Source organism: Notechis scutatus, chromosome 3, assembly GCF_049901735.1.
Source record: "Notechis scutatus isolate UNSWTSFEM ecotype Mainland chromosome 3, rNotScu1.2, whole genome shotgun sequence".
Lineage (NCBI taxonomy): Eukaryota > Metazoa > Chordata > Lepidosauria > Squamata > Elapidae > Notechis > Notechis scutatus.
This window is the reverse complement of record NC_142011.1, coordinates 110,849,267-110,876,532: the sequence shown is the minus strand read 5'-3', so window position 1 is coordinate 110,876,532 and position 27,266 is coordinate 110,849,267. Positions and strand designations below refer to the sequence as shown.

The window sequence follows — 27,266 nt, the reverse complement described above, 5'->3', positions numbered from 1 at the left end:
ACAGGCATCACATCAAGACTGCCTTCAAAACAGACAGGAAAATAGCAGCCATCCTAAGAAACCCCAAAGATAAAATTGACCTGGAAAACCAAGGTATATATGAAGTCCCCTGTGCATCATGCCCTGCCACATACATTGGACAGATCAATAGAAGAATAAGTACCTGCCTAGATGAACACAAAAATGCAGTAAAAAAGCTGGAACACACTTCCTCACTAGTCCAACACATGAAAGCCACAGGTCATAGCGTCAACTTCAATGGCACCAAAACCCTACCCACTATAGAAAACCCCGGCTACAGAATTATCAGAGAAGCCATTGAGATTGAAAGAAGACCTGAAAGCATGAATAGAAGAGATGACTCCACCAGACTGTCAATTATCTGGAAGCCTGCACATTCAACATAGCTTTAACTCTTTTGGGTATTGTCATCCTTCAAGATCTTTTCTACTTTTCTATTGCTTTCTACTGCTTTGCATCTTTCGGCTGCCATGAGTAATGGGGGGAGGAGGGGTTGCATATTGTGGGAAGAGAACTGGAGGTGTTACATTCTTGCCTTGTATAAATGAGGAGTCGGGGGGGAGTATAAATTCCTGCTCTTAAGTTTCTATTACCTTGCTCAGCTTTCTTTCCTTTGCGCAGCTGCGAATTTTTATCAAAATATGTCAAGGTCAACGGACAGAGGCCTCATCACCACCTGAAGATGCCCACATGATCATATTCAGAACTTTTAATTGGAAGAGTCTTTTGGACTTTGGGGGGTGGGAACAATTCCATCCCTTTGTATATGTGATCTGCGCGCCAAATTCCTTAGATTCAGAATTCTACCTTGTAGCTTCCACTTTGAATTTCAGTAAAAGAAAAACTTTGCTCTAATCTATGGAGTCTGAGTATTTCTTTCTTGGATTTTGAATGGAGCACAGACTGACAGGTATATTAGGGAGTTCAGATTGTTGTATTTCATTTTCTAGAATTTTCTCCTGATGATACAGTTTCCCATAATACTCTTTTATTATTATTATTTTATCCTCATTCTGATAATAAAGGGTCCCTTTCTCACCTATTAATCAATTTATCATTTCTCTCTCTCTCTCTTTTTTCAGTTTATATGCCAAACATCTGGTTATTCTCATTTTCAAAAAAAGTTTTCTTTTGCACTTTTGATTTTTTGTGTGCCAGTTCATATTTTTCCAATTGATTCATTTTGTGTTTTATTAAATCTATTTGATTTTTTAATTTCTTTTTTGTGGTTCTTTCTGTAATTCTGATTCTAATCTTTTGTGTTCTTCTTCTAGCATTTTGTTTCTTATTATTATTTTTTCCCCATGTAAATTATGACTAGTCCCCAGATATACACTTTAGCAATATCTCATACAGTTTGCAAGAAAGTCTCTTCTTTCCTGTTCTCTTTGAAAAAAAAGTCCAGTTCTTTTTCCATATTTTGTATAAATTCTTTATCTTGCAATATCACGTGGTTCAATGTCCATCTCAGTTTTCCTTTTTGTCCTTTCCATACAACTTTTAATGAATTGTGATCTGCCTAAACATTGGGTTCTATGACCTATCTTTCTAGACCAGGATTTATGCCTATTTGACTAGAATGAGTACTGATTTTTCTTGGAGTGCATTTCTCTCCATACATTTTGAGTTCCTATTTCTTCCATCATTTAAAAAAAGATTTTAGGGAGTGTTTTCCTAACCCTGTTGCCTGTTTTACTACTCTTATAGTCAAGTTCTGTATCTACAATTGCATTAAAGTCTCTTACCACACAAATATTTTCATATTCCAATTCTATAATTTTCTTATGAAGTTTTCCATAAAACTCATCTGGTTTATTATTAGGTGCATATATTGCTATCAACAACATCTGTTTTTGATTCATTATCTCCACCATCAATATTCTCTTTTCTTCATCTGCAAAGATTTGTCCAGCCTTCATTGTTTCTTTAATGTATAGAACCACCACCCCCCTTTTCTTTTGCTATGCAGGTGAAAAATATAGTTTCCCAATTTTGGGGTACTCTAATAGTTTACTATATTGATTTTTAATGTGAACTCTTAGAGACTGATTAAATCTAGTTTTAATTTTTCTAATTTATTAAAAATTCTTTTTCTTTTCATAGATGAGTTCAATCCATTTATGTTGATTGATAATAGTTTTGTTTCTTCTTCCATTGTTTACTTATGGTTAGGTTTTGTTGTTCTAGTTGATCTTATTTCTCTCTGTTCTTTCTGTTTTGCTCCTTCTCATTCCCTTTTCTCTTTTTGCTCTGTTTCAGTTTCTTCTTGTTGTATGCTTCCCTCTACTAACAATTCCTCTTGGTTTTTGCACTCTATTTCCCCCCTTCTCTCTTCTTCCTCATATGCTGTAAAGTGCTGATAATAGAATTGTTCTGCTTTGTCTATTGTATCTAATTTATGTCTTTTTTCCCATCCAAGTCACCAATATTCCCTCAGTATTAGCCATCTAAAGTTTACATTATGTTTTATTAGTTGTCTTGTCAGAAATTGATACTGTTTCCTTGTATCTCTTACTCTTCTGGGTATTTGTTTCAGAACTGCTGTTTGTCTCCCTTTGTATTTCAATGGTATGTCTCTTGCTCTTTGAAGTATTTCTTCTCTTATTCCCTTCTTTGAAAATCTCACATGTACCCCTCTGGGAAGTTTGTTCCTTCTTGCATAGCTTGTATATATTCTAAATATTTCATCAATCCCAGAGATGACTTCCTGTTTACTCTTTTCCAACACATCTGCCAACAATTCTGCCATTATTTCAGCAAGATCTTCTCCTTTTTCCTCCTCAATATTCTGAAATATCAGAAAGTATTCTGCTCTATCCATCTCCAGCATAATTATAGATCACTCAAGCTCCTTATCTTCTTAGTCAATCTGTAATCGATGTCTTCTACTTTCTTATCTGTTTGTTCTGTTTTCTCTTCCATTTTCTGAATCCGTTGTTCATTTTTAGTGATTATTTGCTGGATGTTGTCTATTTTATCCTCCATCTTTTGTTCCATCTTTTGCATCCTATCTGCCAAATCATAATGATTCTTAGTCATGGCTTCTTGTAGTAGTTGGAACATGGTTTTCATCTCTGATTGAAAAATATTTAACTTTTGTTCTGCAACATTCTGCAGCATTGATTCACTGGGCTCGATGCTACTACTCCTGCTGCAGATGATGCATTTTTTTCTCCCTGTTTTACTTAAGTTTGTATTGCTTGTCATTTTAATAATTTTAAGTAATAGAATATTTTAAGTAATAATTATTTGACAAAGGCAACCAATCAATAATCAAGCAATCAATAATAAATCAAACAGTACAATATTCCACAATGCCCAACTTAAAAAATAGACCTGAAGCAGTCCAACAATTTCCTTTCTTATTCCCAGTTCTTGTTTTCAGACCTCAAGTCACTTCAATCTTTTAGCTGTTGTATTTCACAAAGCCAAGATATCTGTAGTCCAAAATTCTCTTCAAAAAGGTTGTTTTCTTTTTGATAAATTGTAATCCACAAAGGTCCAACCCCATAATTTGTTGTATCAAACAAATTATGAATCACCAAAAAGAGCAGAAGGATAAAAGTCTCCATTTGCTTTATAAACAACTTCTATTATAAAATCCATATCCAGTCAAAGAGTTACAGTGTTTAAAACTTACATGTTTCCACACTCTTTCTCTGCAGTTCTCTCTGTAAATAGTTCCCAGGTGCAGGCAATTTATCTGACTCTTGTAACAATGTTCTTTCAATAAACTGCCCACGGTCAATTGTTAATCTCAATTTCTTTTCTTCACTTTCACTATAACAGTTTTTTTCCAGCCAGAGGTGTCACTGTTGCTCTATTTCTCTTTTATTCCTCTCCTTTAATGTCCTTTAACATAAGCCAAATCTTTTTCTTTTAGGGGTTCCAGAATCCAAGATTTATATTTGAAAAAAGTCTTAGTTCAATAAAATCCAATTAATATTGTCCTTAGAATAACCAGTCCAATTTTCCTCTTTTAACACTTATTTCTCCTAAATAATTCAAATAATTCAAATTTCTTATTTGGAACTATTTCAGCTTTGTGCTCATTCACCTCTATTCTCAGGGAGTGGAAGATAGACAAATCCACCCTCTTCTTTTACAGTTCCAGTGTCACTCAAACCAGTTTTAAAAGGGGCAAATTCCTCAACAGAAGTTGGAAAATTCTCATCCAGTTGCCACACTGTTCCTCTTCAAACTTCACTAATTCTCCTCTGGTCGGGCTGTCACAGCCTTGGTCAGTCACACAATCGCCTTCTTTTTCTTCCTGCCAGATTGAGAGCTTTTCTCTGGATCAAACAAGGACTTTGCAATCTCCTTGTGATTAATGGAGAGTCCCAGTGGTGGGCTTCAAATAATTTAACAACTGGTTCTCTGTCCAGTTACTGGGGGGGCATGGCCATGGCCTAGTCAGCCTTCTGCACTATCCTGGGAGTGAAAATGGACTGTGGCGGGACTTTTTTCCACCTCCCCGGGCTCTGGAGGCTCTCCAGAGGCCAGAAATAGGCCCATTTTCACCTTCCATGATCCACTGGGAGTCCCGTTTTCCACCTCCTTGGGCTCCACATGACCCCTGCACTGCTGGAATCCAAAATGGGCTGCGTGGGGACTCCTGGGAGGGGCAGGGTGGGGTGGAGCGGGGCCAGCTAATCATCAGAACTACCAGTTCACCGAACCAGATGTAAAATTAACATTTGGTTCACCCGAACTGGAGTGAACTGGCTGACACCCACCCCTAGAGTGTCTTCTCTTCTTCATCACCCCTCCAGGGTGGCTTAGGTATCTGAGAACCCTCTGGCAGAAGGAATTTGGCAAACTTCCATAGAGCCCTATGGAAAGTACACCATATAGCCGCAACATCAGCTCTACCTCTCAAAGAATAGTTTTTTTTAAATGTCACTTTAAAATTGCTAGTCATTTATAATCATAAAAATCAGAAAGTTTTAGCCACCTACAGCAAAGAAAACCAACCTACAAATTACTACAAATAATAAACTAAAATCACAACTTTTTGCCTTTATATTTCTCCATCAGCTTTTTTTCCCTCCACACTTTCTTATTAGAAGCCTTAGCAGCCTTCTTCCTTGTCTACCACTGAAGAAATCCCTCAAATGGTGCAGGTCTTCAAAAAGGAGTAGCAAGCTGTGACTAAAGAGACACTCTTTAACTTAGTAAAGATTAATAGTCCTTAAAGGTGATTAAGAAATGAAAGGCACAACTTACTGTCCATTTGGAAAGTAAATTTCAAAACAGCTGCTTCTTCAATGACAAACAGATTGCAGCCATCGCAGTTGCTTTGAAGCGCAGCTCCTGAAATTACTTGCAGACCTCAGCTGTATTGGAGGATCTTGAGGGTAATTTTAAGACTCTCCCTAAACCAGGAGAGTCATATAAACTGAAAGAATGCCAGTTCCTTCTGTTAGTAGTTGAAGAGCTACAGCCCAGGGAAAAACCCTTGAGAGATCCCTCCCTGGGTGTGAATTCAGTTGGCCATCTTCACTGGAAGTGATCTTAGACTGTTTCTTCACTATGATTTCTAGTATCATCCACTCAGTTGTATTGATATATAATAATAGAAAGGCAGACAAGATTTATATGGTTTTAGCAATAGCTGAGAGATAGTATAGATTACAGGTAAAGAATTGGCCTGAATTGTATAAGGGATATCCAATTTTCATGAAGACCAATAGTTTAAAAAATGCTTATGAAATTGCTGCAAGAATTATCTTCATAATTTGCAAGGGTCTCTGCATCTTTCCACTGCATTTCTGAGTCCAGAATTATCTTGGATTCCCAACTAAAGGTACCACTTTTTAGTAAAAAGAGTAAAGAATATAGGTGCTTCAAGCAATGGCAATTATTTTATTAAATAATGACTTTAGTTGTTGATATAGAGTAAATCAGTGTTTCAAACATGGCAACTTTAAGATATGTGGATTTCAATTCCTAGAATTCCCCAGCTAGCAAATTGACACACCTTAAAATTGCCAACACAATTATGAAAGTTAATATAAGATTTTTAAAAACCCACAAAGTTTGAAATTACAATAATGTACAAACAAAGCATTAGTAAAATCAACATAATCTCTTGTAAATATGGCCCTGCAAACTACTTCTTCATAACTCAGTGCATGAACCCTAAGGAGGACTAACCATTTCCTACTAGTTATATTATGAGGAGAGGGAATTTATAATTACTAGTAACCAAGAATGCACACCACAATAGGGTATAGATCATTATGTTATTGCATGAATAAACAGTCATACTAGTAGGCTCCTTTTTATAATTCAGTAAAACTACTGAAAATACATTCTTGAAAATGGAACAAGCTCAATGATTTGTTCTCTTATTTCCAGGTGATGCACTGTTGGCGCTCTGGAAGGTAGAGCGGTGCCATTTAAATGAGATTATTACTCTGGCACTGAAGTGTAGTTTCAGCATCCAACAAGAATATGGTGTTCGTGATACTGAAGTGGGACTTGAGCTACGAGTGAAAATAGGTACCACCCCCCTCAGTCTAGAACAAATTTGGAGCCTATTTTTTTATTTAAAAAAGCTACAAAACAATGTATGTTAATTTCATCCTGCGCTGAGAGAAACAGAAGCAAAAGGAAAGTTGCCAAGATGGCTACAATACAAATTAATATTCCCTTTCATCAATACTTAGGGTCAGAAGTAAAAAAATAATGGAACTGTACTTTTAAAAATGACACAAAGATTAGTCCAAAAACCCATTATATGTTATCAGCAGAGATAAAATTTCATTAATAATTAAAGTATTTCTAAGTACATATAGGTTGTGGAATTATTTCATTTTCAACTCTCCCACCCCCATTTTATTTCAGTATGCTGTAGTTAGGATCTCTGTTAAAGGAATTGAATCTTTTCTCAGGACTCTCTGCAGGTCACATCTCAAAAGTTGTCATTGGTGATAACAGACGACAACATTTTGTGGTAACTGGTCGAGCAGTGGAAGAAGTACGGTTGGCCCAAAACTTAGCCAAAGCAAGTGAAATTATCCTGTCCCCCAACTGCTGGGAGCTCTGTGATCGGAACTTAATTGAGGTAGAAAAAATTAAAAATGAACGAGCTGTCAAGGTTGGTACCTTCTTGGTTAAGAGTCCATTTTGCTTTCTGTGATATTGTTTTGTTTATAAAGGGTTGATTTTAAACACTAAAAGTGACATGATAATTTTCACATAAAGGATTGGAATGAGATTTATTCCATCTACAAATAATGTCTGTATTTTGGTACTATGTTTGCTTTTGACAAATGTCCATTCCTCACAACAGAGAAATGCCCACTACCTTTTTGCCAGCTTTTCCACATATTAAACTTTTTCTATCCCTTTTCCACATTTAGTAATTTTAACATACATAAATTAATTTGCTCATTTTTAAATTTATATATAGTTTGTAATCATTCACTATTTTAACACAACTGCTATGCACTTTAATATATCAGTTTTTAGAACCCTTGCTTTATCACACAGCCTATGTAACTTTCACTTCAAATCATTTGGGCTCTCAGGCAACAACGGGCCATCATCTGAATAAAAAGTAAGTACATTTATATGTCCCTAATCTATTTCTAATATCATCACTGACATTCCTTTTTCATTTATCCACAAATACAAAAAATAATCAATGATATATATCTTGACGTACTTTCTGTGATATTCAGTCCTTCCACTTGTATCTTCCACTTGTACCATCTGATATCACTTCCAGCCATTACAAGACCAAGTGACAGATGGAAATTGGGCCTCCTGCCCAAAAGAGGCATTAAATTGTCTGTTACATTGGGTAGCTAAGAGAAAAATGCAAAGGCGTAAAGAAAGACAATATAAATAAGTTTTGCTTCTAAAACAGTGTAGGACTTAGAATCCTTTTCTTATGACGTTTCTTTTTTTAAAAAATTGACCTATCTTCAATGGACACCATTTATCAAAGCTGTAGTGGGGAGCAGTCGAGTCTTCAAAGAACACAGCAGTTTTATGTGCCCAGAAGGAGTCAACATTCTGACTTCTGGGAGCCAGTAAAGAAAAGAAGGGATATGATGTATAGGAATGACCTTGGGAAACATAGAGAAGAGTCATGGCCTCAACATCCATCATGTAAAGGTAACTTGACCCAAATAAACAGAAAGGGATCCTCCTGAGGTTCCTAAAAAGTAAAAGGGGGGAAGAAATACTTAGACTTAGAAATAATTCAGTCTTTTCAGTTTTCCCTTTGAGGAAAACAAGGCAAGATGGACAAACCATGAATACCAACACTACCTTTATTATTATGAGGTTATAGTAACATAATCATGCAAGTCTGAAAGTAGAGAAAGAAGCCGCAATCATAAAGATCAATTTCTTTGTTGAATGTATATATTTATTAGCTGATAGACTGAAGTAGTGTGTTTATTTGCATATGCACACTGACCAAACTGTTTAATTCCAAAGAAAAATATAAAAGACAACATTACATTCATAATGCAACCAAACATATAAATAGAAATAAGAAATCTGCACTTATCTTCTTAGATGCAAAAAAGCCTTTGATAATTTACAATGATAATTCATTTTGGCAGAACTAAATAAAATGAATATCAGGAAAGAATTTCAAGCTTGGGTTAAAAGTATATATCAAAGATTATGACCAATTGAGCAATTTCTGCAGATTTTTAGATCAGTCAAAGAACAAGACATGGATTTCTATTCTTTGCTTTATCTTTTATCATCATGTTAGAGATACTGTCAGACTGGACTGGACATTTCACATTACAACATTGTGAAAATAGCTTAAGAAACTGTTTTCTTTTTTTCTATCTGGAATATTAGAGTAACCTTTTGATGAAAACAATGAAAACTTTTGAACTTTATTGTATAAGTGAGAAAAGAAAGAGGTAGGGCGACACTTACTGACCAGAAAAGATATTACACCAGTTAATAAATAATGGAAAAATACAGAGACTATAAAAGCAAGAAGACATAAAATAACAACAGACTGAGTACTGATAAGAGGACAGCTGTAAAGTTATTTTGCTTGTTGCTGGGTGACAGATAGCGAGTCTATGGAAAATCCAACTCCTTGAACTTTTGTGGATTACAAATACAAATACTATTGATAGAGTGGAACAGTGGAACAGCTTGAAATTGTTTTGAGACTAAGTGAAATGGATTTTTGGTTTGCTGGATACTTTGATATTGAGGCACTGGGCAATTTAGTGGGCCTTTTGGATTATAAATATTATTTTGAATTACAAATACTGACAGATGACAAGGATATAACTGCTGATCTTAAATAAAATTTCCTTCTTTTTCTCCAATAGACTGACTTTGTGGATTATAAATATAGTTAGCCTTGAGGAAATACTCTGTGATGGAATGAACTTGAGCTTTGTGATTTATTTTTGGTGCCTTCGCTTTTTAGACTACTGGAGCATTGTGGCTTTGTGGAATTATTGTCTTGTCTTCATTTAATAGTACATTTATGGGATAAGATCAGAAGGAAAAGAGAAAAATGATGAGTGTTCCTAGAATTGGAAAGAAAGCATCTCCTACGCCAAGGTTGGCTGCTTCTAGATAATCAAATCAAAGATCAATAGATGAAATGATGAAGGAACAGATTCACAATATGGTTGAGACACTAGGGAACTTTCAACAAATGATAACAAAAAATGAACAAAGGATCCAGAAAATAGAAGAGAAATCAGAAGAAGCTGAGAAAAAAGTAGACAAGATAAATCAAAAATTAACACAAGCAAATAAAGACCTGGAAGAAACAGTTATATTTTGGAGATCGAAAAGGCAGCCTACTTTCTAAGATTTCAGAATGTAGAAGAAGATAAAGAGGAAGATCTCCCAGAAGTAATAATAATAGAGTAATGGCAAGTGCCTTAGACACCAGAAAACAGATGGATGCAGAGATAGATGAAATGTTTAGAATAAATATGAGGCACAAACTACCAATATACTATACTATATAGTTCTTCCAACTCCGTAGGGACATTCTATACACCTTGGGCTTAGGCAGTTTGGTGCTGGGTAGAATTTCAATCACACAATCAGTGGAGCAATGGAGGGGAAGTTCTTTTTTTGCTAAAAACCTCAGCCAGGTCCCTGTATTCTTTGGGTATGCCTTGGGTCATCATGGTGTATCCAGGCATGCCTGTTTCTCTGTGCTCTGCCCCCCAGCCCCTTTAATTGGGTTCTTGATGGGGTTTTTCAGTGTTCTTAAATTAATCCCCAATTTTCCTACTAGGGCTTGGCTGATTAAACAGTGTGTGCACTCTGAGTCCAATAAAGTGGAGATTTTTATTTCCATGGGGAAATAAATAGCTGAGGATAAATAGTCTTAAGGGGAATGTAAGCAGCTTAATTGGTTTGCTTACCAGTGGCTCATCTTCTGGATTACTTCCAAATGAGTTTGGTTCCTCCTGCTAAGATGCTGGAGTTTCATTCCCCAAGGAAGGGAGGCGATTGAAACTCTATGTTCTCGCTGCTTCTCAATGCGGTTTCCTTCCCGCACTGGCCTGTTTTCACAGGTTTCCCCACCCCAACGGGCATTCTGGTTTCCAGGCAGGTATTTTGGAACAACATTCTGCAACTCAGTGCCCTTCCTTTCCACACTTGAAACAGGCTGAAGGCTTCAGTGCAAATGCAGTCTGTGGTTTAAATGGCTCCTGTTTCCCTTGGGGTGGGGATTTCTTCCACACTCGTCCTGCTCGGTACTGATTTCTGGCCATATTGATCTCAGCTTCTTCGGTGGTGATGTAGGCAGTTCGATGCACCTCAGTCTACATAGGCATTACAGAGGTCATCACTCAATCCTTCCTTGAAACAGCTTACTAGGATATCCTCTGGCCAGTCTACATGGCATGCGAGGTCCCGAAACTCTTTGGTAAACTCTGCCACTGATTGCTGTCCCTGTTTTACAACTTTAATGTGGTCATGTGCTTTGTGTTTGGTGAGGGGGTCCTAAATCTGTGTCATAGGGCCATCATGAAATGGTTGAAGCTCTGAAATTCTGGCATGTTGGCGTTATGCAGGGTCACCATCCACCTGGCATTGGCTCCCTCCAGGGCTAGGGTAATGACTCTTACCCAGGATCCTTGGGTTTGGAAGTCCCATCCATACTCCTGCATGTACGTGAGTACATGAAGAATCTTAGTTGTTGCAGGTCTCCATCAAATTCCACCCCAAGGGGGGGAGCCTTTCTTTCCAGTTGCAGAGCTCGAGGCTGACCTGGAATGGGCCCTGGTGTGCATGCCACTTGAGGGGGTTTGCTGGACCCCCAGTCACTACTGCTGCACCATCAGCTTGATTGGCTGCTCCCAGAGGAGAGGGTTGTTTTCTGAATATATCATTTCCAGTTCTTCTGAGGTACAGTCTATCCCTCACCCCTTACCAGTAGCTCTTCATCTAGATAATGCAGACCATGGTCTAGAAAACTGAAGTTCTGATGACAACACCAGTTTTTAAACCAGTGATTCATTTCTAAAATCCTTTGTTCCTTCATTGGATGTTGACCTTTTATTGGAAGTATAGATGAAAACACCCCTTGTGCTCTTAATTCTTTAACTTTCTTCCTTAGCTGTTCATAATCTCTTGTTATTGTTTTCAGATTCATTTTTGCGCCATTGGTTTCAACATGTAGGAGAAGAAGGGGGTAGTAATCTGTGGGGTTGATTATTTTAATAAGGTACTCAGTTACATCTTTGATTGTTGCTCCAAGGAGACTATCTGCCCCCCTCCCTTGATTGACTGCCTGGTCTGTTTCTGTTTCCCTAAGAATTGGATCTCCTATTACCAATATTAAGTTTGTTTGTTTTTTACCCAGGGAAGTCTGGAATACTTTTATTTCTGTCTCAGGAATGCTGGGTTGTGCTTCTTTTTTAGACACTATTGATGAATTGAGTGTCTGTATATTTTTTCCAGGGGGAAGCTTTGTTTATATAACTTCATGAAACTTTGAATACACTTAAATTTCATCAACAATTGCACTTCTATTGATGGTTACCTTGTTTGTGTCTTGGTGTGGGATTATGTATCCCTTTTGAGATTTACTGTATCCCACAAGTACACTTTCCTTTGAACAAGCATCCCATTTTGTATTCTTTTCTTTTGGGATGTGCACATAAGCTTTGCTTCCAAATTTTTTTCGATGGCTTAAATTTGGGGCTTTTTCATTTCACAATTCATATACAGTTTTCTCAGCTGATTTTCTTGGTAATCAATTCTGGACATAGCATGCAATCATAATTGCCTCTCCCCCAGTATGTAGTTGGCATATCTTCATCAAACAGCATGGTACTTTCATAGAGTATGATTCTTTCTTTTGGCAACTCCAATTTGTTCAGGGTTGAATGGTACAGTACTTTGAAATATTATGTCATGCTTTCTGAGAATCTCCTGTGTGTTTTCACCCGCATATTCAGTTTCATTGTCTATGTGCAAGATGTATTTTGCCAAATTTGTTGCTTACTTAAACCAAATACTGTTCAAGTTTCTCTACTACTTCATTTTGTTGTGTAACAGATATAGTAGTGTAACAGGTATAGTAGTACACCTGGAATAGTCATCTATAAAAGTGAGAAAATATCTCTTCTCCCTCGAGCCGCTCGGAGCATCCAGAGAGTGGGATGTGCTTCTGAGTCCTCTTCTTGCAGGCTGAGCTTTAGATGAGGAAACGCTCCGCCCCCCTCACGTGACACCGCGCAGCGTCTCCCCAGTCTTTTGCTCAGCCTCGAAGAGTCAGGCTGCTGTTAGAAAGAGCTCCTTGGCTGATTCAAGCATTGGTTATTCTGCCTAATTATTCCTCTCAGGTTTGGCTTTTTTTCTTCCTTCTTCCTCCTGCGCAAAGGGCTGGGACTTAGGGAAAGTCTCCCCTCGCCCCTAGGGGCCAAGCGGGCGAGTTCGCAGCGTTTTCGTGTGACCCCCCCATTGGTATATCGGCGTCTCTGCCTCCGCGCTGCTTTGTCGCGCGCAATTTCGCTGGATTCCCCCCCACCCAAAACGCCGACCGGGAAGGGCTAGCTGCTCCTTAGGGACACCAGGCGCGCTGAGCTAACCGGGCAAACCCTCCCTACCATCCCGAAGGCGCCCGACATAGCTCAGCTCGCGGCCGCCATCTTGGTGCCGCATCGTGGTCAGGCGCCATTATTTATTTCTGACTGTTGTGGCTGCGGTGGATGTAGACGTCTTAGACCTCTGGTCAAGAGCTTAACTTCCTCTAGCGATCTTCCTGGCTCGCTCTCATTTATTGTTGGCCTCCCGCAGCCTTCATCGGGGCGAAGTTGCAGCCCCCCCCCTCCGGTTTGTTGTCTGGAGGCAGGCTGCCAGAGGCCACTCTCTCGCTAGGCCTCAGGCGTTATTTGGTCAATCCGGCCTGTACTGTGATTCATTCCTAGTTCATTTACTGTTATTGTTTATATATACAAAATAAAAATTAAAAAAGTATTCTAAGAATCAAAGTTTATATATAAAATTGTATATATTATATCTATATACATAGATATCCTTACAAAAAAAAAAGAGTTTATATACCTGTACATATTATTTATATATATATATTCCTGGCTACCTGTTATCACTGTACATATTAAATTCCAAAAGGGGGAGCGGGCCAGCTCAAGCCTCACCCGGCCTACTCCCAGGCCAATTTCTAGGCGAGCCAACCGCCTTTTGCTATTACTACTGCTATTATTATTATTATTATTATTATTATTATTATTATTATTATTATTATCTTTACCAAAATGGCAGACGACAATCTCTCTAAACAACCTTCCTTGAAGGCTAAGGCAAAGTCCCATTACTTGCGCAGGCAGGACAAGGAACCTAAGGGCTCTAGACAGGCCAAGGAACCTTCCAAGGCCTCCCAACGTGACGCCTTAAGGTGCCATAAAGCGTTGGAAAGAGAGTTTGACAGGCGATCAAAGGAGTCCCGCTCGGGGCCTTCAGCCCTGCCTTCTCCCACCCCTATCACTACTCAACCTCTTCCCCCCCCCCCAGACCCTTCTTCCCTACCTAGGCGCAGTCCACTTCAGGGTCTTTCGACCCCTGGACCTCCGATTAGACGGACCCCTGAAGCCACCTTTACACCCACGGCTGCTGGCCTGCGCCAGGAAGAACCCTCTACCTCCGAGATACCAGCCCACATCAGGGCTTGGATGGAATCGGCCATCCGCCAGGGCATTGCAGAGGGCCTACAGCACATGACCAGATCTGGCTACTCTCCACGAGCTTCCGAGCACGACTCTTTATCCATCAGATCCCTTCCACAGCCGGTCCTTCCGGTTGATCAGGTACTCTCTCAGAGGGGCAGCCCTCCTCCGGTTGAGGCCCAGGAGGAGGAGGAAGGGGACTTTGGGGATTTCAGGGAAGAGGAAGAGGACTCCCGGATGGGATCCTCCCGTTACAGTGAACCCCTCTTAGAGGCGGACATCATGGAGGGGGAGATGTCGGAGGACGAGGGGACCTCTCCCGACCAACCCGCATTTGGGGGGCTGTTCAAGCCTCACATGTTTAAATCCCTCCTCCTTAAGGCCAAGAACGTCTCTGGCCTTCTTCCCCAGTCTCCTACTGACCTCCCCCCCGCCCCAGAGGGCCCAGAGGACTCCATTTTCACTCAACCAGTGGTGGAGGCTGAGGTCATCCCGTCCCCACCCATCTTCGTAGACCTAGTAGCGAAACAACTTACTTCCACAGGGACCCCTCCTACACCCTCTAGCCAAGACAAGAGATTCTTTAATCTCGATTCGGCAATGTCTAGCCTTCTGAACATACCGGAGGTTGATGATCCCATTGTGGGCCTTGCTTCCTCCTCTACCCCCAGTGAGGCCTTAGAGGCCTTGAAACCTGAGGACAAGCGGATGGAACTGGCATTGCGCAGGGCCCATCTATCCGACGCCTGGGCCATTAAATCGGCTACGGCCACGTCATTCTTCACAAGGTCCTCCATCCGCTGGCTACGTCAGCTCAGGGAACACGTCCCCGCGTCCAATGTGAGAGCACACCAGGACATAGCGAAGCTGGTGGCTGCAGCCGAGTTCTCGGCTGACGCCACTTACCAATCGGTAAAGTTCTCTTCCAGGGCCATCACGTCGCACGTCACGGCTCGCCGCCTGTTGTGGCTCAAACACTGGCAGGCGGATGTAAAGAACAAGGTCAAGCTGGCCACTGCTCCCATCAAGGGAGATAAACTGTTTGGCCCGGCCTTGGAACCCCTGCTGGTCGAGGGCCGCAGCAAGAGGAAGTATCTGCCCTCCCTTTTTCGACGGTCAGAGACAAGGGGCCCACAGCCCTTTCGGAGGGGCTTCCCCCGCCCCTTCTACCAGCCCCCCTTCCCACCCAGATACACCAGGCCCCCTTCCTTCCGATCCCAGGATCGTTCGGACTCTGGCAACAGAAACAGACGCGGTGGCAACTATAAGAGGCCTTTTCGGGGATCGGGAGGAAGGCCCTACCGCCGAACCAGATAGAGCCTCTCCCTCCCTCCCCATTGGCGGCCGCCTCAGTCACTTTGCCGCCCAATGGTACAAATCCACATCCGATGCATGGGTTAGGGACACCGTCAGGTTTGGTCTCGCCCTTGAGTTTAGGTCCACCCCTTCTGATTGTTTCATCCCATCCCCCACCTCAAGGGATCCCACCAAGCGTGCACTAATGGATGCAGCCATCCATCATCTGCTTGACATCCAGGCCATTCAACCCGTCCCACCGGCTCAGAGAGGAAGGGGATTCTATTCCCATCTCTTTGTGGTGCCCAAACACTCTGGGGGCTGGAGAGCCATACTAGACTTGAAACGGCTCAACCGTCACCTTATCCAGCGCAAATTCAAAATGCACACCTTGCAATCAATTCTCTTAGGTACCAGGCGGGGAGACTGGTTATCTTCCATAGATCTTTCGGAGGCATACCTCCACATCCCAATCAGGCCCTCTCACCACAAATTCCTCAGGTTCTGTTATAATAGCCTTCACTATCAATACGTGGCCCTACCCTTTGGACTGGCCTCGGCCCCCAGGACCTTCACCAAGGTCCTTGCGGCCCTGGCGGCTCACCTTAGGAGCATCCCCGTTCGCCTCCACTGCTACTTGGACAATATCCTTATTCTATCCCCGTCCAAGTCCCAGGCAGTTAGGGATACCAGAGTCACCCTCTCCGCCCTACGGGCACACGGGTTCCTAGTGAATTGGCAAAAGAGCCAACTTACCCCATCTACCCGAATCACCCATTTGGGAGCCATAATTGATTCGGTTTCACAAAGGGTTTTCCTCTCTTCGGAGAGGTTCCTTAGCATTCAAGCCCTGGTCAAACAGGTTAGGCGTTCAAGGAGGGTGGCCTTACTTGACCTTTCTAAATTGTTGGGTAAAATGGTGTCATGCATCTCAATCATTCCCTGGGTCCGTTTACACAGCAGATCCCTCCAGTGGTTCCTGCTCCCGTTCCAAAGATCCGGAAGGAGCAACTCGAAGGCCAGAGTCAAGGTTCCTCCAAGGGTCCTCACGTCTCTCCTCTGGTGGACCAACCCCGCCATCAACAGGGGCCACCTCTTCACGGAACCTCAACGGCTTACCATCACTACGGACGCAAGCCTATCCGGTTGGGGCGCTCACGTCAACTCGCTCTCGGCACAGGGCAAGTGGTCGCCGATCGAGCAAAGATGCAGCATCAACTGGCTGGAGCTTCACGCCGTCCACCTGGCCCTGCGCAGCTTCCTCCCTCAGGTCCGCGGACATCACGTTCTCATTCTCACGGACAACGTCACGGCCAAGGCCCATATCAACAGGCAGGGGGGCACCCAGTCTATCCAGCTGATGAGGGAGGCCGAGCGTCTCTGCCGATGGGCAGAGTCCAACCTCCTATCACTAAAAGCCGAACACATCTCCGGAATAGACAATACTCAGGCGGACTGGCTGAGCAGGGCCACGGTGGACCAAACAGAATGGCGTCTCCATCCATCCCTGTTCAAAGAGGCGTCCAGAATATTCGGCCTGCCAGTGGTGGATCTCTTCGCCTCCCCGTCCAACACGCAGCTTCCACGGTTTTTCTCCAGGTACCCGTCCCACGGGTCGGAGAATCACAACGCACTGCGCTGCCCATGGCCCCCAGGGCTCCTATATGCCTTCCCTCCGCTCCCGTTAGTTCCCAGAGTCATACAGAAACTCATACAGGAGAGAGCAGACCTTCTTCTGGTGGCTCCCTATTGGCCCAGGCGACCATGGTTTGCGGACCTCCGCAATTTATCAGTAGCGCCCCCATGGCGGATCCCCCCGGACAGGGTCTCCCTCTCTCAGGGGCCCCTTCTGCATCCGGAGCCTCAATGGCTCCAGTTAGCCGTCTGGAGGTTGAACGGATCCGTTTGACCAGCGAGAAACTCTCCAGTCAAGTCATCGACACTATTTTGGCCGCTAGGAGACCCTCCACCACACGAATTTATGATGCCACTTGGAAGGGTTTTTGCAAGTGGTGTAGTGGGTCCCAGGTTGACCCCCTCTCTCCTTCTATTGCACAGATCCTGGAATTTCTCCAGGAAGGCCTTCGCAAAGGGCTTGCACCTAACACCCTGAGACGGCAGGTTTCTGCCCTCTCAACCGTGGTCTCCTGTGATAACTACGGTTCCCTTTCTCATCACCCCCGGGTTAGATCCTTCCTTAGGAGCGCCACCAACCTGTGCCCTCCCACTGTTCACAGGTTCCCCACATGGGACCTCAACAAAGTCCTCATTTCTCTTACACGTCATCCGTTTGAACCTCTGAGGGAGTCATCCCTTCAATTTCTCACCTTTAAAGTAGTTTTTCTAGTGGCTATTACTTCTGCTCGTCGAGTTTCAGAAATAGCAGCTTTGTCAGTTAGGAGTGATCTATGCGTGTTCCACGCTGATCGGGTGGTCCTTCGTCCCGACCCCACATTCCTACCCAAGGTTAACTCACCCTTCCATAGGTCACAGGAGCTGGTCCTACCAAACTTTTGCCCCAGGCCCTCGAGGGACAGGTAGGTCCTTTGGCACACCCTAGATGTTAGTAGGGCCTTGCGTATATATATTAAGCGCACTCAATCCCTGCGAAGATCGGAATCCCTTTTCCTCTCCTTTCAGCCCAGGGCACTGGGGCTCAAGGTCTCTCCCTCCACCATCAGTCGTTGGATCAGGGCGACTATCGCCAGGTGCTACCTTTCTCAATCACTGCCCGCACCTGGTGGAATAACCGCCCATTCCACCAGGAGTGCAGCTACCTCGGCGGCCTGGGCCACGCAAGCCCCCATCGCTGACATTTGTCGGGCAGCCACCTGGGCCTCCCTGTCCCCGTTTATCAGACATTACAAAATAGATACGTATGCCTCAGCGGAGGCCTCTTTTGGCCGACGGGTCCTACAGAGGGTCATCAGTGACCCGGAGGGGCTTCCGGCCCAGACGGAGTCCCACCCGTAGGACAGCCAAGCTTTGGTATGTCCCACTCTCTGGATGCTCCGAGCGGCTCGAGGGAGAATGGGCGTTGGTTCTTACCTGATACGCCCCTTCTCAGCGAGCCGCGAGGAGCATCCAGCCCCACCCTAGCTTCTCCGTCTGGTGGGGACTCTTGTTTCAGCCAAGGAGCCAATAGTTGATTAGAAGGAATTCATAACCTCTCTTCTCGTTATCGCAAAAAACTGGGGAGACGCTGCGCGGTGTCACGTGAGGGGGGCGGAGCGTTTCCTCATCTAAAGCTCAGCCTGCAAGAAGAGGACTCAGAAGCACATCCCACTCTCTGGATGCTCCTCGCGGCTCGCCGAGAAGGGGCGTATTAGGTAAGAACCAACGCCCATTCTTTCCTGGAGTCAATAACATAGAGTATAACAATAGTTGCAAACAGTGCCATCTACTGGCTGAATACCAATGTAGTTGTTGCACAAATTCTACATTCCAACAGACAAAATCTTGGAAATTCAAGCAAACTATTTGAATCCTTAAAGATATTTGAATCCTTAAATATATATTCTGACTACCTGCAGGGAGCAGTTGACATGACTTTCTTCCTCCCAACCAAAGTATTTAAATTTCACTGTCTCTAGAATGCCGTTCCACCCTCCTGGGAATCTGCACTACATTTCACCACACTAGTAAAAATGTGCATTAAAAATCATCCCTGTGTTTAAGAGGCTGATAAAGCTACTATAATTTACATAACACCATATTCTTGGTTTCTCATGTTAGAAAAATGATTGACATTGACTATAGATAGCTGACAAAACATTGTTGAATAGCTATAATTTTATATACCTCCAGGTTAAATACATTCGAAATGTCCCTGACTTTGATACTGATGAATTCTTTGACAGATGTGCAGACTATCTGAATCAGAATCACATTTGTGACAGTTTTGGTGAGTTCTTCAGGATCATTGAGGTTTGGAGTTTTCTCAGCTCATTTATTGTTATTATTCCATTGCAGTTGATTTTCTAACCTAATTGAAATAACATCTCAGTCTTACAATGGTGTAGGAAAGTTTCATTCTAAAATTTATCAGAGAGTTTAGATTGCTTTGCTCATTAATAAAATATAACAGCATTTTCTTTATATCAAGAACAAATCTATGTAACTAAATATACGAGACATGCATTTGGCAATAGAATGCTGCTTCCATTTCCCAAGTACAACTAACCAACTATAAAATTAACCAGGAACTTCTTTTACGTGTGTTTTGAATACATAGAAGGGGAAGTGAAAAGTGACTGTACTAGCTGCCCACATTACAGAACTGTTATGGTTGCTATATGATTTCTATATTAAATTGAAAATATGAGAGGATTCACAACTCTTTTCAGATCAAAATTACTCAGAAAATGATGCCACTACTACAACTTACACACGCACACACACACACACACACACACACACACACACACACACAGAGTGGTGGGATTCAGCCAGTTCTCACCAGTTCACCCGAACCAGTAGCTAAATTTTTCTGCAGTTTGGTGAACCGGCTGATCCCACCACTGGCTGTCTCCCGCCTGTCCTTCCCTTCCTCCCATGGGTGTGGCAGAGAGAAAGTCAAGCCAAGGCTGAACTGCTGCTGCTCACAGCCCACATCTCACCCTCCCTGTCCGGACTCTCTGCAGCTGCCGGGCCTCACCTACCATGGCTGCCAGTGGGAAGGGGGTGGCCAGGGACCACGAGACTGTGCCACCCACATCACCTCTCTGCCAGCCAGCCCCCACCCACCCACTAGCCCATGCCCTTCAGCTGAGCACAGCCCTTACCTTTGCAGGCAGCCATGGTGAGGAGAGCACTGTGAGCCCCATGGGCTGGAAGGTAAGGCCGATGGTGGGGGAGGGAGATCCACTCTGGGCCTGCTGTGCTCAGCTGGGCCACATTTGGGGGGAAACACAGCTTTGGCCACCTTTTGGGCCCTGCTCTCGGCTTCCACAAGGCCAAAGACACCCTCCATGAAGCCCTCCCTGGGGAGCAAAGCCTTGGACAATCTGATCCATACCAAAAGCCTTGAGGGACTCCAGAGTTTCCATACACCTTCGCTGGCCAAGCATCTTGCTCTTCAGATCTCAATGGAGACAGCACCCAGCAGCGGTGCTCTGGCTGTTTGGTGGGCAGATGTCCCGGGGCTGCATGTGCGTGGATTTGGAGTGGATTTGGCCCCAGTGTGGCACTCTCCCCCAAGGACTGCTTGCTTGCCCACCCACTGACTGAGCTGGCTCAGAAGTGGTCCATCCCCCCATCGTGGCTGGATGTAGGACCTGAGGTGGAGGTGAAGGTGAGCAGGCAGCAGCTGCCCTGAGGCCCGTGGAAGCTGAGAGCTGAGCCCAAAAGGTGGCCAAGCCAAGCTATCTCCCCCTGAGGTGGCCCACACCCTTTGACCAAGTGTGGTGGGCCTAGAGCAGGTCTTCCTTCCTACCATTGGCCTTACTTTCCAGCCAGCAGGGCTTGCACCTTTCTGCTCACCATGGCTGCCTGCAGAGATAAGGGTTGCGCTCAGAAGGTAAGGCCAAAGGCAACCTGCACCCAAAGCATCTCCTCAGCCTAGGAAGGAGTAAAAAGGCCCCGATCTTTACACTGGAGAAGGGTAATGGAAGGTTTTCAGTGCAGGAACATCGCTCAGATACCCCCCCCCACTGCCTCTCTCTGACAGTTTGTGGCAGAGCAACTCCACCCTCACTGGGCATTAGCCAAAGGGAAATAGCCAGAACAGGATGTGGTGGGAAAGCCTTGTGGAAAAATACACAGGCCGGGGAGGCGAGCTGCATATGGAAGATGTACAGCCCAGGAGAGTCTCTCTCTCTCACTGATCCCCAGTTTATGGGAGAGATGGAAGGGTCAAGAAGTGGGATGGAGAAGGGAGTGGAGCAGCCAGTCTCCTCTTGCAAGGTTGGAAGCAGCCGAAGTCTGCTTCCTCTCCTCCCCACCCATATTCTGCCTGCATTGCAATACCCGGGGGACTTGCACCTGAGAGAGTTTGGTGGCGTCCTGGGGTGCAAAATCAGTTTTCATTTATTTGCGCAAAAGGGGAGAAGTGCGCAAGGGATGCAGACATATTAGCTTGTGATCCTCAAAGCAGCCAGATTGCAGGGTGGTGCAGCCCTCAAAGCCAAAATGGCTGGTTTCCCAACCTTTTTTGAGCTTAGCCTAACAATAGAAACATAAAGCTGGAGCTGTTGCATATCAGCCTGGCTGCAGTTAGGAACCCAGCCAGTTCTAGTGGTCTGTCCCCAATGGCATGCTCTCCAGTGGTGTCTGACTACAGTGCCCATCACTCTCTCCCAGCTAGTTAGTTAATTTGAGTATAATACATAGATCTGGCTTAGGGAGATCTCAGGATAAAAGGCACTTCGTTAGGATGGTTCCAGGTTTTCCAACTGGGGGCCCCCTATTTTGATATATGCCTCTAAGAAAGGGGAATTTCAAGGAGTGGGGAAGTCCCTCTCATCATTTTTACCCACAGTAACATTGAGTTACTCACTCAGTCACATGATCACCCACTCACATCTACCCAGCTGGTCATTAGGGCAGAGAACTGGTTGTTAAATGATTTGAATCCCACCACTGCACACTCGCACATATTCACAAACACAGACATTCACATACGATGCCAGAATCACATCCCTGCCCCTCTGAACATTAGCAGAAAAGCATAGTGTGCACCAATTCAACAACACATAAATATACCAATGTTGTGTTTCATCAAGAGTCTCATAGTGTCAGTTCCCCCCCCCCAATCTTTCCTTGCCAGAGATTTTGAGAACAGCCTCTATGTTGGGTCCAGATGAAGAACTTGAAAAACGCCTGCGAAAATATGTGATGAAGAATGTCCTGAAGAAGGTACTTCAGCAAATGCTTAGTTACCAGCAATTTCATATGAATATAATTAATGTAACACTTTCTACAGAGGAAATGCTACTACAGGAATGGTATTATTATTCTCTGTGATTTTTTTAATGGAATGTTTCCTTATTATGAGGAGTTGACCATTTACTCTGGATATTCTGAAAAAGAACATGAGGTTGGGAAATAAGGATTTCATGTTTACAATTTCCTTGCAAACCTTCTTCATCAATATTCCTGGAAGTGTTCAAACTGAGTTTTCCCATTATGTATTTATTTTTCCCCCAGAATCCCAATTCATAAAGATACTGAATGGCCTTAAAAATTACTGTCCATTACACAATGGTCTCTCTCTGCCCAATTGTTTCCTAATGTAGAAGCACTAGAAGAAGGATCACCTGCTGTTCCACTTTCCATCTCTATTCTGTTATGATTATGTACATAAATGGGTTAAACCTGAAATAATGAAAGGCCACTCCTTTGGGACTATGCTAAGTATCCAACATGTTTCCAATGACTCCTGAAAGTTGTGTGATAGAGATTCAGATAATGTAGATTGATGCTAGTAGCTCCTTTTATCTCTTAAAAGTTCATAAAATCATAGGGCTGGAAGGGACCTTGGAGGTCTTCTAGTGCAAACTCCTGCCCAAGCAGGGGTGGGATTCTACCTAGTTGGACCAGTTCTATAGAACCAGTTGTTACAATTCTACGCAGTTTGGAGAACTGGCAAATCGTGCCACTGGCTGCCCCTCCCCCTCCCCTCCCCACCCAGTCACTCCTTACCTGGCATGCGTGCCATCGAACTTGCTTGCTTGTGCCTTTGCCTAATTTTTGGTAAGTTGCTATTTTTCCTCCCCCCAACAATCAGCTGTTTTGACTATCAGCTGTGCCAGGAGATTTAGATTAGCTAGAAAGCAGGAAATTGTTGGATTTCTTGCTTTCTAGCTAATCTAAATTGCTGTTGTACTGCTTTGCCTTTGCCCAGGAGGCTTCCCTGAGAGGCCCAGTCAGGGGTGGTATTCAGGGGGTTGTGGGGAGGGGGAGGAATGGCTTGAGAGCAGAGCTGAACCTTCCTTAAGACTGAAACTTCTATTTTTCAGTGCAGACTCAGGCAGCAGATTGCAGAAAGATAGATCTCTGTGTGAATCTGTGATTCACTATATCTGTGACTGTTTCCTAGTATGATTTGATTGTTTATTGTACCCTATGACTATTATTAAGTGCTGTACCTTATATTCTTGACTCTTGACAAATGTATCTTTTCTTTTATGTACACTAAAAGCATTTGCACCAAGACAAATTCCTTGTGTGTCTAATCATACTTGGCCAATAAAGAATTCTATCTATCTATCTATCTATCTATCTATCTATCTATCTATCTATCTATCTATCTATCTATCCATCTCAAAGTGGTGAACATACTTAATATTCCTGCATTTTAGTTTTGCCACAACAACCACTCTGTGAGGTGGGTTGGGCTGGGCCCAGAGCAGGGGGGAAGAGGGGAGAATGATGGGGTAGTTTTATGGGAGGGGCATGTACACACAAGCACCCATTAGTAACATGAGTGGGGCCTGAGCTCCCACAACGCTCTAGCAAGTGAGGTTCCAAATGCGTGTGATGCTTGCATACGTAAGGCCCTGAGCACTTGTATGACCTGGTCCAGTTGCAAATAGGTCGTGGACCAATAATGGGCCATGGCCCACAGATTGGGGATCCTTGCTGTAAAGCACTATAAAGTGGTATATGACTAAGTGCTACTGATATATTATGTTGCCAGCTTTGCATTTAATGCTAACTTTTGTCTTCTTATGTTCTTTCTGAATAAATTGGTCAATTCTGGGCTTTTCTCATAAATGGCACCAAACGTGAGGAGCTAGCTTGATTCAGCACTAAGCCTTACCAAGGCTGAGTCTTCACCTTGCCTATTGAGCTTCGAGGTTATGGCAATGAGAGATGCTCCTAATGCATCCTGGACCTGAATGGTTGCAAGTACATGGCTAGTCTAGTGAAGAGAAGGACCAAGGGGGACATGATAGCAGTGTTTCAATATTTGAGGGGCTGCCACAGAGAAGTGGGGGTGTCAAGCTATTTTCGAAAGCACCTGTAGGCCAGACAAGGAATAATGGATGGAAACTGAATAAGGAGAGATTCAACCTGGAAATAAGGAGAAATTTTCTGACAGTGAGAACCATCAACCGATGGAACAGAAGTTGCCTTCTAAAATTGTTGGCGCTTCATCACTGGAAGCTTTCAAGAAGAGACTGGACTACCATCTGTCAAAAATTGTTTAGTGTCTCCTGCTTGGGCAGGGGGTTGGACTAGATGACCTACAAGGTCCCTTCCAACTCTGTTAATCTGTTAAAGTCCCTGGTGGCTTTCATGTCAATGGGATTTGAGCTCACAGTCTCTGGTGTCTAGGCCAGCACCTTCACTAGTACACTAAAATTGGCAGTGACCAAAGAATATATAAATAAGGACGGATTTGATTTTGATTTGAATCTGTTTTCCCCCTCACCCTTCTCTTTCTCTTTAAAAATATAAAACAGATGTATTAAGCTAAGCAGCTATCTTAATGCTTGTTTTTGAAAACTATGGGATATACTAATCTAATTCAGTGCCAAATGGTTGATATAGTTTTAGAAAATTATTTTAGTTAACATTTCCCTTTGCAATATAGTTAACTGTCTTACATTTTTCTTTAATTTATGTCTGTGACTTCAATAAATTGTTTATCTGCAAATTTGATTTAAAACACATTCCTTAAACTAAATCAACCATTATCTAAGCCAGGAGTGTCCAACCCATGGCCCACTGGCTGCATAATTGCCTAGGAGTGCTAGAAATGTGGCCCCATAAGATTGTAAACTTTTAAAATTATTATGTGCACATAGTATATATTTTATATACAGCCCAAGACAATTCTTCTTCACTCATTGTGGCCTTGGCAAGCCAAAAAGTTGGACACATCTGATTTAAGCTGTCTAGAATATTAGATGATGATAGCCATTTTTCTATATTCAGATATATCAAGACTGAAAAACACTAGTAGAAAAAGATTTATTAAATATAATTGTGTTGGATTTTGAGCATAATTAATATTTGATTATATTAAACAGAGACTAATACACATATTTAGTGTACATATCTATATCTATATATCTATCTATCTAAAATATTTATTTGACTTTTTTTTTACAAATTTGTAGTATCAAACTGAAGTAAATTCCTGAGTGTTGATTAAATACATAAAAATGTATTCATGAACAAAATGGTTGCACTCATTAATTAATAGGATGTTGAATAATAATCTTCAGAATAGCTTTTGCTGCAAAATCACAAGGAGTTTGGTACAGTTAAATTTTTGGGTATTATTAAAGACTAATGGTATTCTAATCTAAAACCTAAAACTAAGAATCACATGAAACTATAGATCAGGGGTCTCCAAACTTGGCAACTTTAGGAATTGTGGACTTCAACATCCAGAATTCCTCAGCCAGCAATGCTGTCTGGGGAAATCTGGGTGTTGAAGTCCATAAGTCTTAAAGTTACCAAGTTTGGAGGCCGCTGCTATATATAAATTAGAGAATGGTACCTTATATGATTTATTTTTTCTTTTTAATAATAAAATATTTTTTCTTGGTTTTAAAATTAAAAAATTATTTTTTTCATTAACTAGTATAGAAAATAGTTGTAAGAAAAATTAGGATAATCTGGTGATAAAATGTTCAATTTGAAATCCATTTTTAAAAGTACTTCTATATTATGAAAATTGCTAACTTTCAGTTTAGGTTAGGATACTTGAATATAGTTTTATTCTTTGCAAGTGCCTATAAAAAGTTAATGTTCTTTTACTATTTTCTAGATAGATGATAACCAGCCACTAGAGTATTTGTCAGAGCTACGTCCTGTTACCACTGTTTTTGTGAATATGCAGTTTGAAGAAAATGCCAATACGCACCATGTGTGTAAGGCTATCCAAGATGCCAATGCTATGATCTCTGGAACAATATTGCCCCTTAGTGGTAACATTAATAAAGTCTTCATGTTTGACAAAGTAAGTCTCCTATAGAGGTATTGTATCAATAGGTTCTGTCATGTATCAACAGAGCAAAACAATGAATTTTCAATAAAACTAACTGATAATTTGGAAAGCATATGCACATAAATATGCTTTGTTTTATTAGTTGCTATTTTTGATTTATATTGTTTATATTGTTCAACTGTTTATTATGTTTTTCAATATATGTATTAAATAGAGTAGAGTGGACTGGGGGTGGGGTGGGGTGGAGTGGAATGGAGTAGAGTAGAGTTGAGTAGAGTAGAGTAGAGTAGAGTAGAGTAGAGTAGAGTAGAGTAGAGTAGAACAGAACAGAACAGAACAGAACAGAACAGAACAGGATAGAATTCTTTATGGCCCAAGTGTGACACACAAGGAATTTTTCTCCGGTGCCTAAACTCATATTGTACATACAAACAGCAAGTAATAGCTCAGATATCATAAACCATTGTTATAATAATTAATCATAAGTTACAAACAATTGATAAATCAGAACTTCCGATTGACATTGCAACAAGATCGGACACGAGGAGCATGTCTCTGTGCTCCCGTGCCCAGTTCTCCCTGTTGGTGGGCTCTGAAAGGAGCCAAAGTCACCCTGTAGGGGCAGCAAAGCAAAGAGGGGTACCCTATGAGACCGCGGAGAGTTGCAATTCTCCTGCTGGACTCCAGGGTTATTTTCCCTCTTAGCCATGATGAGAAGAAGAGGCATCCTAAATATGGCTGCCACAAAGCTAGGGCAGCTGAGGAACACCTAAGACTCGTGCTGGAGCAGAGTTAGTGAACTGTGTCTGGAACTGGATGAGAGGATTCTTTCTTATTTAAAACCTAACCCCCAGGAGGAAAAATCCAGGAAAAGAGAGGCTCATAAT

The 27,266-nt window shown here is 42.5% G+C and overlaps 2 protein-coding genes across 2 annotated transcripts in view; both read left to right on the top strand.

The window, feature by feature from the left end:
- ADCY10 (adenylate cyclase 10) overlaps window positions 1–27,266 on the top strand; it is a 178,465-nt gene that overhangs the window by 37,094 nt on the left and 114,105 nt on the right. Inside the window, 5 exon segments of the mRNA XM_087958990.1 lie at window positions 6,382–6,525; window positions 6,918–7,123; window positions 19,284–19,380; window positions 22,243–22,331; window positions 26,200–26,391. Of these exon segments, the coding sequence (XP_087815116.1) occupies window positions 6,382–6,525; window positions 6,918–7,123; window positions 19,284–19,380; window positions 22,243–22,331; window positions 26,200–26,391 (728 nt within the window).
- Window positions 14,418–15,497, top strand: LOC148131339 (uncharacterized). Its single transcript, XM_087958991.1, has one exon. It carries the CDS (start codon window positions 14,418–14,420, stop codon window positions 15,495–15,497), a length of 1,080 nt encoding a protein of 359 aa, XP_087815117.1.

Coding starts and splice junctions, on each gene's coding strand:
- LOC148131339 (XM_087958991.1), top strand. CDS start 14,418: ATGGGATCCTCCCGTTACAGTGAACCCCTCTTAGAGGCGGACATCATG.